Source organism: Sesamum indicum, linkage group LG13 (assembly GCF_026168435.1).
Source record: "Sesamum indicum cultivar Baizhima isolate 11 linkage group LG13, ASM2616843v1, whole genome shotgun sequence".
NCBI classification, from domain to species: domain Eukaryota; kingdom Viridiplantae; phylum Streptophyta; class Magnoliopsida; order Lamiales; family Pedaliaceae; genus Sesamum; species Sesamum indicum.
In genome coordinates this window covers 17024158-17041729 of record NC_142669.1, presented here as the reverse complement: position 1 = coordinate 17041729, position 17572 = coordinate 17024158, and the positions used below count along the sequence as shown (strand labels likewise).

The window sequence follows — 17572 nt, the reverse complement described above, 5'->3', positions numbered from 1 at the left end:
TCCAACTCATATTACTTGATGGCCCATTATGAAGCCCGAGCTGAAAGCCCACCGCTGCAGATCCAATATCCTCTACATACGCAAAAACCTTAACTCTGATTTGGGGATGCTCGTACCTATACTGAAGCCATTGCCGAGCACAGAGGACCTGCCAAACCCAGCTTCTGGTGGTAGTAATACGGGTAATAATCGAAGCTCATCTCTCTCTAATTTCTTGTCGAATTCTAGGTTGTCTGTTTTCTGCCTCGTAGTATCAACAGCTGCAGAAATAATTCAACTGTTTTTTATATTTCTGACTCGATCTGATTGATGTTTTTGTAATGGATTCTATGCTTCAGAGGCAATTATTTTATTTTTTTTCCCCCTCCAACATCGAGTGGAGTGTTCTGGGATTTGTGCTGGATGCAGCTGTTTTATTTCAACTTCAATTTAGTGGGTTTGCTGTTTTAGTACAGGACTGAAATTAAGTGGGTTTGATGTGTTCGGTTTGAGGCGTTTCTTATTTTGTTTTTCATGAGAGGAAGTTGAATGAAATTCCCGGGTATTGGGAGCGATAATCGGTTTCGTATTGTTCACCATGAATCGACCTCTCATTAGAAATGCCTTCAACCTCACAGTGTTTGATACTTTTCTGCTCTATTTTGAGCAATGGGTTATTTCTTAGTCGTATGAGGTTCCAGTACAAAGATTCCAGTGGAAGAAAAGTTGGGCGGCTGAGCTACTTAGCTGCTGGCATTGTTACTGATTACTTCAGTCGATCCCTGGGGATGGGTTCAAACTTTTGGAGGTTAATTTGTGAAAGGCTTCAGCATCTGGTATAACGGGTGTTAATTTAATATAATATGTTTTGTGTTATTAGTTCGTTTGCTGTTCTAGGATGTCAACAGATTGATGTTCTTTTACACGGTTTGATTTTGCTTGCAAAGGACTCGAAAGCCTCTTTGCTCTGAACAATGGAGAAGTAACTTCAGTAATAAACATTAAAACGAGTTGTTTACTGTTGAGATGCTTAGGAGGACATGCTCCAGTTAGCTTGCTAAGCATATACATGACTATACTATGGCCTGTAGTTGGTTACTTTAGTCATTCTTGATTTTTCATCATTAGATGAGAGCAATCTGTTGCTATTATTACTTGTGAAATGCAGAAAGTTCTCAGAGGAGTTGTCCATGCCTGTATTTATTGAGTTTGTTTAAAAATATGCTGGTGTAAGCATCCTTCACATTTGCTGGATCCTTATGATAACTCTTGCTCATGGTGCAGCCATAAAGACATGCCAATTAGTTTTGTCAGATCATTGAGAAACATTACCACCAGCAAGGAGGTGGTTCGAGCGTTGGGCTGCCGAACATTTGCTGCTGGGGCTAAAGCAAAGAAAGGCTCTAAAGGTGGTGCTGCTGCCGATGCTCCAAAAGCATCGCTACTGAGCAAAGAAGTAAAATCCACTACAGTTTTTGGCGCCAATATCCTCAAAGATGGGCAAGACCCAAAAATCTTGCCCGATTCTGAGTACCCAGATTGGTTGTGGCACTTGCTGGACAAACGCCCAGCTCTTAGTGAGCTAAGGAGGAAAGACGTAGAGTCTCTTCCATATGAGGATCTGAAGCGGTTTGTGAAGCTGGACAACCGAGCACGGATTAAGGAGAATAATTCTCTAAAGGCAAAAAATTAAGAGGAAATTTTGTATGGAGAAATTAGTGCTTTTATTGACCATTGGTTTTTCTGTTGCACCAAGGTGCATCGGTTAATGACTTGTTTCAGAGTGATTGTGAAGATTACAGGCAGAATTCAGGATGTTTTTCAGCATTAGCAGCTCCCATTCTTGAATATGGAGTTTGATAAAGGAAGTTCTCATTATTGCTGGACTGATGATTGGCGTTTCTCTTTAACTTTCAAATGAGATTTTAAATTTGAAATAGACAATTTCAAGAATCCCGCTCTTGTAACAGAATGGAAAATCGCATTAATATGTCAAAACTCAATGTGAAATGAGTTGAGAAGCTTGTAAAATTAAACTTTAGTTATCGTCTGCCGAACTTGAATTGTATCATAGAAATTAAGAAAAAAACATTCTCACCATGTTTGTTTTTATTTTCAAGTTATTTTCGCAATGAGTCAAAACATACTCAATGTTTGTCATTGTACAAAAATATTTTATCTGGGTGTTTTTAACAGTTTTACCATAAATATATATATACACACATATATACATAAATATGTATAAAAAAGACATGATTTGACAATGAACAGTAATTTTTATCTTCCAAAATACAATATTAAACATACAATACTTATTTTAAATCTTCTCCAAAAACAAATCCATACATACATATTATCTCTAATACATACTTATATATTTTTGTTTTTCTTCCTCTATCTCCATAAAATACAACAAAACACTTAAAATACGAATTTAAACACTATATCTGAGTTTCCAGCACTTGAATTGTTCATACAAATTTATAAGAACATTTTCAGTTTGGAGCTTGGTTGCCGTTTGCTATTGCATAAGCTCTGGCTCCATGTTTGTGATCCTTTCTCACAGTACAAAACCTTGAACGCACACAAACATATGCATATCTCTACTGAAAAAGTCACAACGAAGACTACAAAGGGTTTAATTTAATTTTACTCTACAGAGCAACAATAACGCAAAATTAGAAAAAAAACATGAGATAATACTAATACCTAGTTCCATCCACGCCTATCAAGTAGAACCGTAGATTTTATAGGTTTTGGCTTGGAGTATAATCTGTCTTAGCCCTCCAATGGGTCCAGCAATCATCAGAAGAACCCCAAAGATTATGCAGACCTGATATTCGACAAGGCAAAGTTGAAGCAGCTGTCTGTTTCTAACAAGGGAAAATTCAATAATAAGATAATATTGAAGCTGGATATGTATACCCAATTGGTGAACCAAGACAAGCTGAACCTCCTTGGTTTGCAGATCGCAAGCCATAAGATACACGGTAGCTGCAAATGCGCTTACTTTTAAACCATTTCTACATATATGCAAGATGAAAATCTACAAGGTTGTGTACGTGCGTGCGTGCTTGCATGTATAGATATAGTTGCTCACAAAGTATGTGGTTGGTGCGAAAGCAAATCCTCCGAAAAATGCAAGAAGCCCATTAAAGAAAGGGAAGGTGATGGCAATAAACATCGTGAAAGCTGAAATCAAGAATGTGCACAAACGTTTTAAAGGAGCAAATGAATCCAACAATACAAACAGCAGAACTTGAACAAACAAGAATAATTTGATAATTGGATGAAAGGGCAGTTCATATACCAACGTAAGTACTCCTTGAAATGAAGCGCAAACGCCAAGTTGGTCTGAACTTCAGTTTCTTTACGAGCAGAGTTTCCATCATGTCGAAAACTGCCATTGCGTAGACCTGCAGCAATGGTCCATATCAGACAGGAAGAACCCTCTCGCTTCCTCAGATGAAAAATTAATCTAGTACTATAAGTTGACAAGAACTAAACTAAACCTGATAGCTACCAATGAGATGAATTACAACAAACATGTTAGCCATGGCAATAAGCCATTTAGGTTTCTCTAGGGTGATCAGAATATTGTCGGCTACCGTATTGCCGAAAGTCCAGTACCCGATGATAGCAACAGGGAAGTAGCATAGAGCAACAACTATGTAAGCAACAATTACTCCCCTCCACATAGGGACCTTTGAAGGGATCTCCGGTGTTGAAGGCATAGTAGCTTGAATTTCCATCTCGACATTGTGACCACCGTATGCGAAAACAACTATCCCCAAGGCACTAAAGAAGTCAAAAACAGTATCAGCTGTACTCCCGGGTTTATACCCATATTGCACGTCAGGTTGCACGCCCTTGTCGACTGAGGCACCCCATGCAATTGCCGAGTAACTGAAAAGCATGAAAAAATCTTAGACTTAACACCATTTCAACAAAATATTCTGGAACAGATTGCTTAGACGATTTGCACTATACTTGGTACTTCTAAAGACATTGTTTGAGTTCTATAGAAAGAGTTCTTGATTGTTGAAAGGAGAAACGTGTAATTAGGCAATATACCTCACGGACATAACTGCTGCTGCCAAAGAGACACCAGAGATTGAATTGAAGCTGGGAAGTTGGGAGAGTATAAAGTGGACAGAGGCAAAGATCATGATAAAATATGTAAGCCTGATATCTTTGCAGTCCTGGCAAACCAAATCATGGAACTTCTTGAGTGATTGGCCTCCGGTAATCATGTAAACTATGTCGACTCCAACTTCAACAATTAGCTGCTGAGGCACCACAATCCACAAGCCAAGCTTCTGCCCGAAAGCATGCTGTCCAAGCTCGTGATACCTATCTAAACGTTTTCCAGGTGCGATTTCATGCATTTCTACCATTTGCCACAAAGAGTAGAGAGTAACAATCCAAGATATGACCAAGACTGCCACTCCAGGCCCCCTGGAAACATACATTAAACACAAGATCAAACACTAAATAGTCCTAGTTAACAGGTCTCAAAGTAGAAGAATTTTACCATCCCAGTTGAGACATGGCATAAGGGAGACTAAGAACTCCAGCTCCAACGATAGCAGTTACATTATGGAAAGATGAATACCACCATTTCGCAGTTCTTGAAGAAGTGATTGGTAGCCAATCATCTATTGCCCTTTCTTCTACAGATCGTTCGTCCACCTGTATCTGCAAGTTGTCAAATTTTAATCAGAAAATAAGAGTGCAAGAATTATGTTACAGGTACATGGCAAGTTGTTCAAGCCCAAAAAATTTCATGCAAACACAGAACATACACCGAAAAGAGAGAGACATGGCTTACATTCTTGATGTTGTAGTTACTGTCAGAACTTGGACCTGCAGTAGTTGCCATCAATTGCTTCTCCAAATCAGTCGACAAATCTCAGGAGAAAACAAAGACTTAGAGAGAGAGAGAGGAGATAAACAAAAAATTAAAGAATCCAATTTAACTTCTGAAGCATCAAGCAATAGTAGCAGTAGGAGATGAGGAAGAGTGGAGGAGAGGTGGGAAAACTTTTATAATTTCATGATGCGAATTGATACATATACTTAAATAATTAATGCTCGACTTAGTGAGTAAATGATTTATTCATGTTTTAATCCATCTCAAGAATGGTCTTAATAAGCAGCATATTTTCTATGTTTCGTATATATCAATATTGCCATTCTCTCTAGCTGTCAAAACTTATTCCAGGAGATTGATCTTCGATAATATATATAATCCAGAATGTCAAACCTTGTACGATTTCAACCAATCCAAAATTTTCTTGACTTGCATCACATTGATGTTTCTCCCATGACCCCAGCTTATCACTTCGGCTAACTTAATGATTCACAAAGTCTTCATCTGTTGATTAAACCTTAAACAATTCCTTCCAATTCTATCCTGAAAAGTACAGGTTATCTAACATAGTGTCTCCATGTGCATGAATCTTATTCTTTCTTTTCCTTTTTCCTCGGAAACACTCCGGAAAATATTGAATATGCGAAGTTGCAAGAATCATGCGTTGAAATAGTTGTGACAGACAAACAGTCACATTTGGTACAAGAAAACGATATCATTTGAAACATAGGTACGAAAATTATAATAATCAGATGAAACATAGTAATATTGTTTTTTGAAACATAGTACTACAAGAACGGCAAATGCCCCGTGGTAAACCACATAGCGGCAACGTGGCGTCCCAAAAATTATAATATATAATTGGGAGATTAATTGGTAAAGTTTTATGAAACTTAGTTAATTGGTAAATAAATTATAGATCATAATTAGAATATAATAAAACTTGAACAGATTAAATTGGAGTCGTTATAATATTTTGGGACAATTTATATTAATTAAGAAAATTAGAAAGGATGTAAATGATATTTTGAAAAAAGTTTAATTAAATAAATAAAATAATAATAATATTATATATATATATGTAAATAATATATATACATTAAGTAAGTAATATAATATATATACATATATATATATATATATAAGTAGAGAGAGGGAGAGAATTGAGAGTGGAGGTGGGGCCACAATCCCACCGCCTCACTCTCTCTCTTTCTTCTTTTTGTTGTTGTTCTTGGTACATACACACACAAATACAACAACACACACACACAATCTTGGAAAGAAAAAAAAAAGGAAGAAGGAATAGAGGTACGGGTTGTTATTTTATTTTTTATTAATTTATATAATTATATAATTTAATTAGTTCTTTTACTAAATGTTGTTTATATAAAGCGATGTACTATTTAATCGAAATAATTTATGAGTTTGGCTATTTAAAATAGTGTCGAATTAAATATCAAATTGGATATAAAAATGATATCGTTGGTTAGTTAGATTATTAAATTTATTAGATTTGAATATTACTATAGCTAATTTATACAATTTCATCGGAATTGTTAACCAAATACACAATTATATGTATTATTGTTCAATTAAATTGTATAATAGTGAGAAATTGATAAAAAATTTGTAGAAATATTCCGAAAATTATATTTAATAATGGTATGTTAACAAAGAGGAAAAAATGAAGATTTGAACTTCGATAAAAATGTAATATTGAAGAATTATTAAAAATTGTATGAATAATATTTAATATTATATTTAAAAGAAATTACAATGTTCTCGATATATTAACTATATGTGGTATAACTCATTATAGGATACGGTGTAGAGTGAAAAGACCGAACCACTACCTATTGGATAGATAAGCGTTGTAAAGTCGAGGTAAGTAAATAATTAGTATTATCTATATATGTCTTCTTTATTTATGGTTTTACTGTTATCTGAATTTGTGGTTCATGCTGATGTTGATTTATCTGAAAGTATATAAGTGATGGATGATTTGATTTGATTGACGGTATTGTGTGCGTGGAATGAGGAAATGCGTTGAAATATATGTTTGTTGTTTGATATATTGTGGATGTCTAGAATGAGAATATGTTGATATATTGTTTTACGTTACTAGTTGCTTACAAGAATGGTGATATGTGGAAATGAGGGAGTGGTGGAAATTGAATATAATTGTGGTGTGAATACCCCTTGATGTGTTGAAAAGCCTATAAGGCGATATGAAAAGTGCTATATGCGAAATGAAAGTGCTATGTGCGAAAAGAAAGTGCTATGTGCGAAATGAAAATGCTATGTGCGAAATGAAAGCGCTATGTGCGAGATGAGATTGATGAGCTGGCTGTCAAGGGGATTCACTTAAATTTAATAATGGTGAGACTGAATTGGCGGGAAAAACACAATATCACCTTCTGATAAGCAAACTAGGAAAAAGATGAAGTTTAATTATTGCCTTATTGCGTGATAACTATGTGGTGTAATAAAGATGGTTATGTGGAAGCAAATTGACTATATATTCTATGCATATTGCGTATGTATCTTGTTTGAGGTAATATTTGGTATACATATATAGATAGGACTGGTTATTTGCTTACTGAGTGGCAGACTCACTCCCCTGCTGACATTTTCTTTCAGCAGTAGACTTTGAGGTGTCTGACTGTTGAAGAGTAGGTCTACGCTATACTCAAGCAGGTTGGGCCAGTATGCAGTTTTATCCTCTTTGTTAGTTAGAGTACAAAACACATTTTGTTTTATAGAGAAAATGTAAGCATGGAGATTACTTATGATGGATTACTTGTAGTGTTTGATGTGCATATATGATGTGTAGGTTGATTACGTTTGTTATGACGTTGGGGTTATGTATACATATGTGTTAAATTATCAGGTGCATTTATGTTTATAAATACAGGGATTATTATAAGTATGACGTTTAGGGGAAATATAGCCCTCGTAGCGAAGGGGGTGCTACAGGCAGGTCAAGAAGCCAAAGAGAGAAATCAAATGGTGGGCGATGAAGAGGAGAACGCCAGAGGGTTCAAAGATTAAGAAGTGGAGAAGATCCATGGAGAAATACGCAATGTGTAGTCGAGCGCGATGTTTTGGAGGGGAGTGTTGGGGGAGTGAAATCCAGGCCCGGATTGGAGAGGAGAGCTCGACAGGCCAAGAACACTGCTGGAGAGCCGTGAGCCAGGGATATGACACAGCTGGAAGCTTCAGTCTGGAGCTTCCAGGCCCAAGCCCGGAAAAGAATGAAGTTTCGATTTCAGGGTATCCATGATTGCTATTCAGAAAGAAATGGATAAAAAATAATTAGAGCTTAAAAGCAAGGTTTTGGTACTGAAAAGATAAGCCTACAAGAAATGGCGGCGGGGACATTATTGAGAAATAAAAGCGTAGAGGGGAGGGGAGCGGCGGAGCAAATGGCTGTTCCACCAAAAGTTGGTGGTGCAAATATCGTTCTATGATTGAGAGAGAATACTGTAACAGATTCATGAATTATAATTCAATCTCATCGCAAGACAGGAGAACACCTACGACTTTCAGTTACCTTTGAAACATTACATGAATGCATTAAAACCTTCAAAGATAATAGTTGACTTAATTCTTTTTTGACTTCTATTGAATTTTCCTTTCAGCTTTGTTGCTCCTTTCACTATAGAACTTCATCCAAAGATTGGAAATCCACAATACACTAACAAAAATTATCATCACTGCGACCAAAACCCATGAAACCCAAACCCATGTCGGTATCACATCATCCGCCGATCCATTCCCAAAAAACACACACATCCGGTACACAAAATAAGGTCCTAAAAGACCTCTGACCACGGAGTAGAAAGCATAAAACGGAGGAGACATTAAGTCGAACACTTTTCTGGCGAATTCCACATCGGACCTCCTTGCGCCGGCGAGAGTCCACACATTCTGGCAGAAACTCGTCACCTCCGCCAAAATCAGGAGACTGAGAACGGTAAACGCCCCATGGTATGCTACGTAGCGGCAGGTCAAGAAGACAAAGAGAGAAACCAAATGGTGGGCAATGAAGAGAACGCCGGAGGGCTCAAAGATCAAGAAGTGGATAAGATCCATGGAGAAATACGCAATGCTGTAGTCGAGCGCGATGTTTTGGAGCGGAGTGTTAGGGGAGTGAAAATTCGGGGCCGGATCAGAGAGAATGGCCCGACAGGCCAAGAATACTGCTGGAGTACCGTGAGCCAAGGATATGACACAGCTCGAAGCCTCGGGCTTGAGCTTCCGGGCCCAAGCCCGGAAAAGAATGAAGTAAGCATTGAGGTAAAGGATGAAATACATTGTAAAAAACAGAGGGAGGGGGCTCGAGATTGAGGTAAGTTTCAGGGGCAGGGCATCCATGGTTGCTTTCCGGAATGAATTGGAATCAAGTACAAATGGTGAAAGCCTATTTTGGAACTAAAAGGATAAACCTATCGGAGCCTGCCGGAAATGGCGGCGGAATTCATTATTAGCAATTTATTGAGAACTAAATGCCTAGAGGGGAGGGGAGGGGCCGCGGAGCAAATGACTGTCCCGCCGCAAAACTTGGTGGCTGCAAGTACCGTTCTCATCAAAGGCTCTAAAGATGAGGGGCCAATGGCTAATCCTAGTCCAGCCTGTCAGCTTTTTAGGACAGCAGGATGTAATAAGAAAAGGGAAGTAGGCAAACAAAACGAAGAAACAGGCATATGTACGTACAATCCATGAGCATGTAGGAAAATACAACCTTTAATGAAATCATGTCTTAAAAACAGGTTTTTGCAATCAGAAGTGAATGTTGAGTAAGCTTTTGAAACCTCCAAACAAAGGAACCAACAAACCTGTGAGGAATATTCATAACTTGGATATCTGTACAATGAATATACTTCCTATCATGGTGAGGTCAATTATGGTACAAACAAAGAAATTAATACTAAATCATCGAGATGATTGTAAGACTTGCTCATGTGTAAGCTTAGATTTACACGCTGAATTACTGTGCAGAAGGGGAGATGCATTCTTATGAGTAGAAGTGATAGTCTTTTGCCTTCTGTATAATCTGCTTCAGCCCTTCAATTGGTGCTAGAATCATAAGAAGAACTCCAATGATTTTGCAGATCTGAAATTCACAAGGCCAAGTGAAATTCATGAGCTTTTGAATCTTCGAAGTGGAAAGTTCAAGTATGAAACCTAAAGGGGCACGTACCCAATTGGTGAACCAAGACAGGCTGAACCTCTTCAGGTCGTGGATGCAAAGCTACATTATACAAGGAAGCTGTAAGAAATGTACAAGAATTTGTTTCGCTTGTTTGTTTTGAGGATGGAAGTCACATTTTGATGCAATAAACATAAATATGGTGAAAGAAAACCTGCAAATAGTACCAATTAATATGAATTACCCTACATCAACAAAATTTTGGGATTGTGGTAAACTGGAAAGACGTGCGATTTGTACAGGCTGCAATCTGCATTAAGAGTCCTTTACAGTGAAGTTTCCAAGCTGTCGGTGATGGTGGGAACTCATTGTTACCATAATTCTTGGAATCTTGGAACTGTCTGCTCTTAATTATCCATTTATAAAAAAATCTTGGCTAAATGAGTTCGGAAGCTAAGAATGCTTTAGCATTTTGGTGTAACAAATTGGAAATTGTATTCATGATACATTGAATCAAATCCAGTGAACTTGAATTTTGTCATACAAGGTAATTAAAGAGCAAAACAATCATGTTCATCAATCTTCAATGTCATTTGCTGCTTCATAAGCTCTAGCTCCATGTTTGGTGATTCTTTCTGACACAGGGAACACTGATGGTGAAACAAACATGAAAATGTGCAGCAAATCTCAATTGACCGACAACGTACTGACCAAGATTAGTGGTTTCGGTTTTTCTCAAGAGGCCAAGAACAATTGTTGACAGAAAATTGGCAGCAACCCAGCGCCATCTGTGCTTATACATAAAACTTATAGGTTTTTGCTTGAAGTATAATTTGCCTCAACCCTCCAATGGGTCCAACAACCGTCAGAATGACCCCAAAGATTATGCAAACCTGATATTCAACAAGGTCCAGTCACAGCAATCAGGTGTCTGTTTCTAAGAAGGGAAATTTCAAGAAAAGTATGATAGTATACAAGCTGGAGATATATATACCCAATTCGCGAACCAAGATAAGCTGAATCTCCTTGGTTTGCAGATAGCAAGCCATATGATGCAGGGAAGCTGCAGAAGTATTAGTTTTGTGACCATTTCTATGTTATGCATTCTGCTAATAGAAGAGAAACATCGCATGTTGTATATTATGCAAGTGACTTGACTATATATGGTTTCTTACAAAGTATGTGGTTGGCGCAAAAGCAAATCCTCCGAAAAATCCAAGAAGCCCATTAAAGAAAGGGAAAGTGATGGCAATAAACATTGTAAAAGCTGAAATCAAGAATTTCCAGACACTTATGAGGAATAGCAGAACTAAAGAAAACCAGGGCAAGTAGTAAATTAGAGGGAAAGGGCAGTTGATATACCAACATAGATAGTCCTTGAGATAAGGCGCAAATACCATGTTGGGCTGAAATCGAGTTTCTTTACAAGCACAGTTTCCATCATGTCAAAAACCGGCATTGCATACACCTGCATTAGTAGTAAGCAGACAGCACTAAGCACTTCTGCTTCCTCAGATGAAAAATTACTGTATTGCTGTGTTTGATTCTTGGATGTTAGTAAGGAAAACACTGAGAAAATTATTTTCTTCATTCAAACATGGCGTATAGATGTTAACAGGCAATACGCTGGCCATACCTGATAGCTTCCAATGAGATGAACCACAACAAACATGTTAGCCATGGCAATGAGCCATTTAGGCTTCTGTAATGTGATGAGAATATTTTCCTTTACTTCATTGCCAAACATCCAGTATCCAATAAGTGCGACAGGGAGATAGCAGATGGCAACGACTATATAAGCAACAACAACTCCCCTCCACATAGGTTTCTTGGAAGGCTTCTCCCTTGTTGAAGGCATAGTAGCTTGAATTTCCATCACGACATTGTGACCACCGTAGGCAAAAACGACACTGCCCAGCCCACTGAAGAAGTTAAAAATAGTACCAGCGGTACTCTTTGATTTATACCCATATTGCACGTCTGGTTGCACGCCCCTGTCGACTGATGCACCCCATGCAATTGTAGAGTAACTGCAGAGCAGAATGGCTAAGGAAATCTTAGACGTATAGCACCATGTCAAGAAAAAAGTATCAAATTTCATACCATTTCCTCTTCACACCAAAAGAAAGTTTCTTTGAATTCCATCAAGCTGAAGTTCTTGATTGTCGGAAGGGGTATGTAGTTAGCTAATACCATACCTCAAGGACATAATTGCTGCTGCCAAGGACACACCGGAGATTGAATTGAAGCTGGGAAGTTGGGAGAGTACAAAGTGGACAGAGGCAAAGATCATGATAAAGTAAGTAAGCTTGATATCTTTGCAATCATCGCAAACCAAATCGTGGAATTTCTTGAGCGATTGGCCTCCCGTAATCATGTAGACTATGTCGACTCCAACTTCTACGATTAGCTGCTGAGGCACCACAATCCACAAACCGAGCTTTTCACCAAAAGCATGCTGTCCAAGCTCGTGATACCTGTCGAAACGTTTTCCAGGCACGACTTCGTGCATCTCTACCATTTGCCACAAAGAGTAGAGAGTGACGATCCATGATACGACCAAGACTGCCACTCCAGGTCCCCTGACAATATGATCTCAATGTTAATACTCAGTAAATATTGCTCTCTCTCTCTCTCTCTCTCTCTCTCTTCGAGTGAGAAATGATGTCTGCAAGTCAAGTGATGTTACGATGAAATTAATTTTACCATCCGAGTTCAGACATGGCATAAGGGAGACCAAGAACTCCAGCTCCGACAATAGCAGTGACATTGTGGAAAGCTGAATACCACCATTTTGCTGTCCTTGAAGAAGTGATTGGAAGCCAATCATCTATTGCCCTTTCTTCTACAGATCGCTCATCCACCTAATCATGTTTATTCAAGATTCATACAAACTGACGGCAACAATCATTCATATACACAAAAAACAAAAATGTTGGAGCAGTGAATTCCGGAGACTCACGCACGTTTCTATAGTTGTTGTGGTCATAAATTGAACATTCAGCTGCCATTAAATTGTTTCAACAACTGCAGTGATCACCAGAAACTCGCAAGCCTAAGAAGAAAATGAAGAGAGAATAGCTGAATGGAAAATTCAAGAATCCACTTCAACTTCTCTGATATCAAACATCAGCAATATACAATGATGAGGAGGTTGCAATTAGCAAGCCTTCTTCATGTTTTCTTAATTAATTTACTCCGTCTTTGTTTGTTTGTTTGTTTTTTTTTTTGAGAAGGACAAGCATTTTTAAATCTTCATAATTATTTACTGGTGGAAAAAACACAATTGAAAGTCAAGGAGGCATTACCCCACCAGCCATATATATATATACATTTATATATGAATTATGAAGAACTGATGATGATCGACAAAGTCTTGATTAACTGTCATCTCCATTGTCTAAACCTTAATTAATTTGTCGGAACCATCCAGAAAATTAGAGGGTAACCATTACCGGCGTTTGATCCCATTCTCACGATTATACTTTCTTGTTTATGCTGTTGTGTTAAATATGGACACAGTCAAAGTGTTCAAGAAAAGTGATGTCTGCTTGTTCTGATTTCTTTCTAGGTTTATATAATCCCATACAAACATAGTACTATGTAGTTCAGCTGTACTTGTTTGACGTATTATTATTTTTTTTTGGGGGGCTTATAAGAAATTTATAGTTTACTGATATTGTAAATGAATAAATTATTTTTTATAAAAAAATATATTTTTTCATATAGTTTTTTTAAAAAAATAAATCGATTTAATTCATTAGATAGGAAGGTAAAGTTTTATTTTAAAATTTATAGGGAATAAGTTATTTTTTTTACTATGAACTTAACCAATTATACATGATTGCAACTACCCTTTGACTATGACTTTAACCAATTATATATTGTTCAAATAATCAATAGTAAACCATAATATATATATAGAGGGGGAATCTTCATTTAGAATAATATATAATTAATTAACATGTATGTAAATATATTAAGGAAAACACAAACGTTGACTTAATTTGCAGACATGACAGCCCACAATTTGGTGGATGATGTCCCATATATTTGCCCATATCTCAATTCGGAGACTGAAATGCATTTTAGCTCTGTATTTTGTTGAAAAAGGTAAAATTTTTTGTATTTTTTAAATAGATTAAAAATCCTATTGTATTTTATAAAATTCAGTAAAAAAATATCAATTTCGTTAGTAATTAATGCAAGATACGTTATACACACTCCTTATCGTCAGTCATGCAAGCATCACCCTCTTTCTTGTTCTGGGCGACGTCTCGTCGCCCAAATAAGAATTAGGCAATGGCGATGTCACCCAAATTTAGGGGGGAGAGCGAAGGTAGGGGTAGCGGGGGAGGCGGCGAGGGGTTTGATGCTTATTTAAACCTGTTTCAGACATTGATTTTTCTTTCTTTTTTTTTTTTTTTTTTTTGAAAAAACGACCACAAGAAAAGACTACGTTCTGATGCATTTTTTTCGTTTTCTTTCTTTTTTTTTTTATATGTAATAATTGCCTGACATGGCTTTACATCAGCTTAAAATAAACTAGAAGTTGCAAGCTGTTAAATTTAAGGCCCATAACATAGATGGGCTCACCGAGGGAGTGGGGGCCCAACTTTGGAATTGTTCGGCTTCGGCGCGAAACTATTTAATTTATTCAAAGCCGCGAACCACAATGCAAAGATTTCCCTTCTAAACTGATAATTATCTCAAATTACTTCTTTGAGAATGGCCTCTTGACAGGTACGTTTTTTCCTTTACATAATTAAACCGGCAAATCTTGTTATTTTCTTTTAGTTTGATTCCTACGTAATTTATGGATGCTATTGTGTTAATTTCTGTGTCTGAATTTAGTATATTTGTTTTAAAAAATGGGTGTTGAATTATGTGTAGGATTCGTGCGATAGGACATGACAAATGCTTGCCATTTCAACGTTTTTAAGGCTTTGTAAGTTCATTTAAACATATTTTGCTGCATCTCCATGCTTCATAGTTTGATCACTGTTTAATTTGTTGGGGGAAGAATTCAGCTTTCCCATAATGAGTGGCGTGCTCGCAAGTTGTTTGATAAAATGCCTTTATGAAGCTGTTGCTTTGGTTCTTGATCCATGGTTTCAATATAAAGTTTCTTAACAAAAGGTAAAAGTCCTTTTCTTTTCCAATTAAAGGATATAAGAGTGCTGATTTTAGATTTGAATTGTTTAAAACTGTTCCAAACTCAAATTCTTAGTCCGAGGCAGGACCGCATGGGTTTTATACTTCATCATGTGAGTTGAAGTTCGAGTCTTTTGGAAATATTTTTAGGGAGTGGATATGCCAACCTTTTGTATTCAATTCGATGTTCTATCTTTCAGAAATTTTGCAACAGCGGTGGTTCGAAGATCATTAAGTTCTCCTTGCAACTTGGCATACCCGTGCAAGTGCTCATTAAGACAAATTCACATGGAAAGTAATAACAAAATTGATTCAAGGGGAGCCTTAATTGTTCTTGAAGGTCTGGATCGTTGTGGAAAGACCTCTCAGTGCAGCAGATTGCTTTCTTACCTAGAAGAGTTGGGACATTCAGTCGAATCATGGAGATTTCCTGATAGAAATACAGGTGTTGGACAAATGATTTCTTCCTATCTAGAAAACAAATCCCATTTGGATGATCACGCAATCCATCTCCTCTTTAGTGCGAATCGTTGGGAGAAGAGGTTAGCTTACTTGTTTCTGCATGACTTCTATCTTAAAGTGCCACTCCTGTTTTCTATGGATTACATCACTTAGCAATTATTTGCCAAAGAATCTGACAGATCGTTGATGGAGTCTAAGCTGAAGAGTGGAACCACACTGATTATTGATCGCTATTCTTTCTCCGGTGTTGCTTTCTCATCTGCCAAGGGACTTGATGTGGAGTGGTGCAAGGTGGAGATATAGTTTGTATATTACTTTTGGCTGCCGAAACCATTATTAACATATGTACTGCCAGAACACATTATGCTTCAGTTATAGAAGTCTTGTTTTTGCAGGCTCCAGAGGCAGGACTGCTAGCTCCAGATATAGTTATATACCTTGACATTTCACCAGAGGTATTGTCTTTAATGCAAAGTTCTGCACCAGTGAATGGTATTGCATCAATCAACTTTGTGTCAGATGTGCGTATGTGGTGATTTATTTAGCCTTATAGAGCAACTTCCTAGGTTGTAGGATTGTTATCTTCATGGTAGATAATAATTTCAATTTAGTGAAGTTGTATGATCAACATCTTTAGTGAAGTGCATCTTTTCCGTTCTTTGAGAAAATGCTCTTATCATCATTGCGTCATTTATGCTTTCTTTCTGTTACAAGGCCTCTGTCAGATTTTTAAGTTCCGAGTTCAATTATTTTCAGGCTGAACTTTTGTTTGAAATTTTCAGAAAGCTGCTGAAAGAGGAGGTTATGGAGGTGAGAGGTACGAGCAGCTTGAGTTCCAGAAAAGAGTTGCTCAATCATATAAGATGCTTCGTGATTCCACGTGGAAGGTACTCAGCTTAGACTTTTACTTTTCTTTTGATCATCGTGACACTTGAGAATCCCTGTTCTTACTTGGGACTTGCTAAATCAGAATGATGCTTTGGAAAAAGATATAAGTCGGTTAACTCTATTAATTAGATGCCAATGGATAGGCAGGCCTCTTTGATGACGAGATTGAAGACACTCTTTGAAACAGTTGGACCTTTGTCTCGAATCTGGGGCAAAAATGGAACCATCAAACTGCCTAGTTTATATACTTGAACTCTTAGCATTCTTGTGCAGCATGTGGGACAGTCCTAATGCACTTTGCTTTAACATGAACTTTGAGTTTTCAGGGGCAACACTTGTACTAGAGGATGAAACACCGAATCTTATATCAAATCTTGAACTAGTGCTTATGGATGATGTTTCAATATCCCTTGTATTGTTCATCAACAGGAATTGATACTTTTTAGTTCTATATGTAGAGTTGGGAGTATCTTTGCTTTCCACTTGTCACCCGTGAGCCCATGCAATACCAGTCCTCTGACTTCAATCACAATCTACCGAATTACACAGTGTCTGTGGATCGTAACAGAGTCTAATGATGAATTTTGATATTTTATTTGTCCACTTTCTTGTAGATTGTAGATGCAACGCTTCCAATCGAAGATGTTGAGAAGCAGCTGAGACAAATTGTTATGGAGTGCGTGTTGAAATGCCAAAAGGGGAAGCCTTTCGTAGAACTGTGGCAAAATTAGTTATTTATACTGTTTGAGAGTACAACTTATAAACTAGTTTGCCTTGATGAGATGGTATCTTGAGGTTGCATTATGTTTCTCCTGAATGTATATCACATATGGATATGTTTTATGCGTGAGTGTGATTTTTTCAGGCCATGATAATGGAACATAATTTAGCAGTTGCCGGTGATTCTTCCACTCCACAGATTGATATCTTCACTTTTGAAATTTAGAGAGAAAAATTTTACTACTACTAGTAAGAAGTAAAAACTAAAACCTGCGGTCACGTCTGTTTTTTGGTTGTGCAGGATTTGATTGATTTGCCTAGTACAACATAATTAGAAGTTTCTT

General features: G+C 37.3%; 4 protein-coding genes, 1 long non-coding RNA gene and 1 pseudogene across 8 annotated transcripts; 3 read left to right on the top strand and 3 right to left on the bottom strand.

Annotated features, from left to right (window-relative positions):
- The first annotated feature begins 22 nt into the window (after positions 1–22).
- Positions 23–1869, top strand: LOC105176275 (large ribosomal subunit protein mL54). The gene is made up of 2 exons (XM_011099018.3): positions 23–182; positions 1264–1869. Exon 2 carries the CDS (start codon positions 1274–1276, stop codon positions 1670–1672), a length of 399 nt encoding a protein of 132 aa, XP_011097320.1. The 5' UTR covers positions 23–182; positions 1264–1273; the 3' UTR covers positions 1673–1869.
- Positions 1870–2412: 543 nt separating this feature from the next.
- Positions 2413–5086, bottom strand: LOC105176333 (lysine histidine transporter 1-like). Its single transcript, XM_011099099.3, has 8 exons — positions 4811–5086; positions 4514–4677; positions 4054–4437; positions 3492–3885; positions 3290–3395; positions 3080–3171; positions 2905–2973; positions 2413–2812 (listed from the first exon to the last, which is right to left on the bottom strand). Exons 1-8 carry the CDS (start codon positions 4859–4861, stop codon positions 2708–2710), a joined length of 1365 nt encoding a protein of 454 aa, XP_011097401.1. The 5' UTR covers positions 4862–5086; the 3' UTR covers positions 2413–2707.
- Positions 5087–6021: 935 nt separating this feature from the next.
- On the top strand, positions 6022–7702 carry LOC148784571 (uncharacterized). Its single transcript, XR_016063665.1, has 3 exons — positions 6022–6160; positions 6672–6736; positions 7493–7702. It is a non-coding gene; the product is annotated as an uncharacterized LOC148784571 (long non-coding RNA).
- Positions 7703–8353: 651 nt separating this feature from the next.
- LOC110013075 (TLC domain-containing protein At5g14285 pseudogene) lies at positions 8354–9467 on the bottom strand (annotated as a pseudogene).
- Positions 9468–10474: 1007 nt separating this feature from the next.
- LOC105176332 (lysine histidine transporter 1) lies at positions 10475–13211 on the bottom strand. Of its 3 annotated transcripts, none has more exons than XR_016063664.1 (8): positions 12971–13211; positions 12711–12868; positions 12203–12586; positions 11641–12034; positions 11367–11472; positions 10999–11067; positions 10716–10897; positions 10475–10639 (listed from the first exon to the last, which is right to left on the bottom strand). XR_016063664.1 is itself a non-coding variant. In XM_020698693.2 (8 exons), the coding sequence occupies exons 1-8, from the start codon at positions 13013–13015 to the stop codon at positions 10799–10801; spliced, it is 1347 nt and encodes a 448-aa protein (XP_020554352.1). In that variant the 5' UTR covers positions 13016–13209; the 3' UTR covers positions 10475–10798. The 3 variants fall into 3 exon arrangements, 2 of the variants coding, with proteins under 2 accessions (XP_020554352.1, XP_020554354.1); XM_020698693.2 differs by adding an exon at positions 11180–11271 and having other exon boundaries at positions 10475–10897; positions 12971–13209; XM_020698695.2 differs by having other exon boundaries at positions 10475–10897; positions 12971–13210.
- A 1379-nt stretch (positions 13212–14590) lies between these two features.
- ZEU1 (P-loop containing nucleoside triphosphate hydrolases superfamily protein) lies at positions 14591–17400 on the top strand. 2 transcript variants are annotated; one of them, XM_011099015.3, is made up of 7 exons: positions 14591–14747; positions 14898–14952; positions 15359–15700; positions 15800–15911; positions 16016–16075; positions 16403–16507; positions 17123–17400. In XM_011099015.3, the coding sequence occupies exons 2-7, from the start codon at positions 14915–14917 to the stop codon at positions 17237–17239; spliced, it is 774 nt and encodes a 257-aa protein (XP_011097317.1). In that variant the 5' UTR covers positions 14591–14747; positions 14898–14914; the 3' UTR covers positions 17240–17400. The 2 variants fall into 2 exon arrangements, with proteins under 2 accessions (XP_011097317.1, XP_011097318.1); XM_011099016.3 differs by lacking the exon at positions 14898–14952 and having other exon boundaries at positions 14592–14747.
- The last annotated feature ends 172 nt before the right edge of the window (positions 17401–17572 follow it).

Bases quoted from the DNA above. Each gene is read 5' to 3' on its own strand.
- LOC105176333 (XM_011099099.3), bottom strand. From the start codon at position 4,861: ATGGCAACTACTGCAGGTCCAAGTTCTGACAGTAACTACAACATCAAG. The intron at 3,886-4,053 runs GTATATTGCCTA...CATGCTTTTCAG, and splicing joins GCAGCAGTTATGTCCGTGAG to TTACTCGGCAATTGCATGGG. The intron at 2,813-2,904 runs GTATACATATCC...GTCGAATATCAG, and splicing joins TGTCTTGGTTCACCAATTGG to GTCTGCATAATCTTTGGGGT.
- LOC105176332 (XM_020698693.2), bottom strand. From the start codon at position 13,015: ATGGCAGCTGAATGTTCAATTTATGACCACAACAACTATAGAAAC. The intron at 12,035-12,202 runs GTATGGTATTAG...TCTGCTCTGCAG, and splicing joins GCAGCAATTATGTCCTTGAG to TTACTCTACAATTGCATGGG. The intron at 10,898-10,998 runs GTATATATATCT...GTTGAATATCAG, and splicing joins TATCTTGGTTCGCGAATTGG to GTTTGCATAATCTTTGGGGT.
- LOC105176275 (XM_011099018.3), top strand. From the start codon at position 1,274: ATGCCAATTAGTTTTGTCAGATCATTGAGAAACATTACCACCAGCAAG.
- ZEU1 (XM_011099015.3), top strand. From the start codon at position 14,915: ATGACAAATGCTTGCCATTTCAACGTTTTTAAGGCTTT. The intron at 14,953-15,358 runs GTAAGTTCATTT...TCTATCTTTCAG, and splicing joins TTCAACGTTTTTAAGGCTTT to AAATTTTGCAACAGCGGTGG. The intron at 16,076-16,402 runs GTATTGTCTTTA...TGAAATTTTCAG, and splicing joins ACCTTGACATTTCACCAGAG to AAAGCTGCTGAAAGAGGAGG.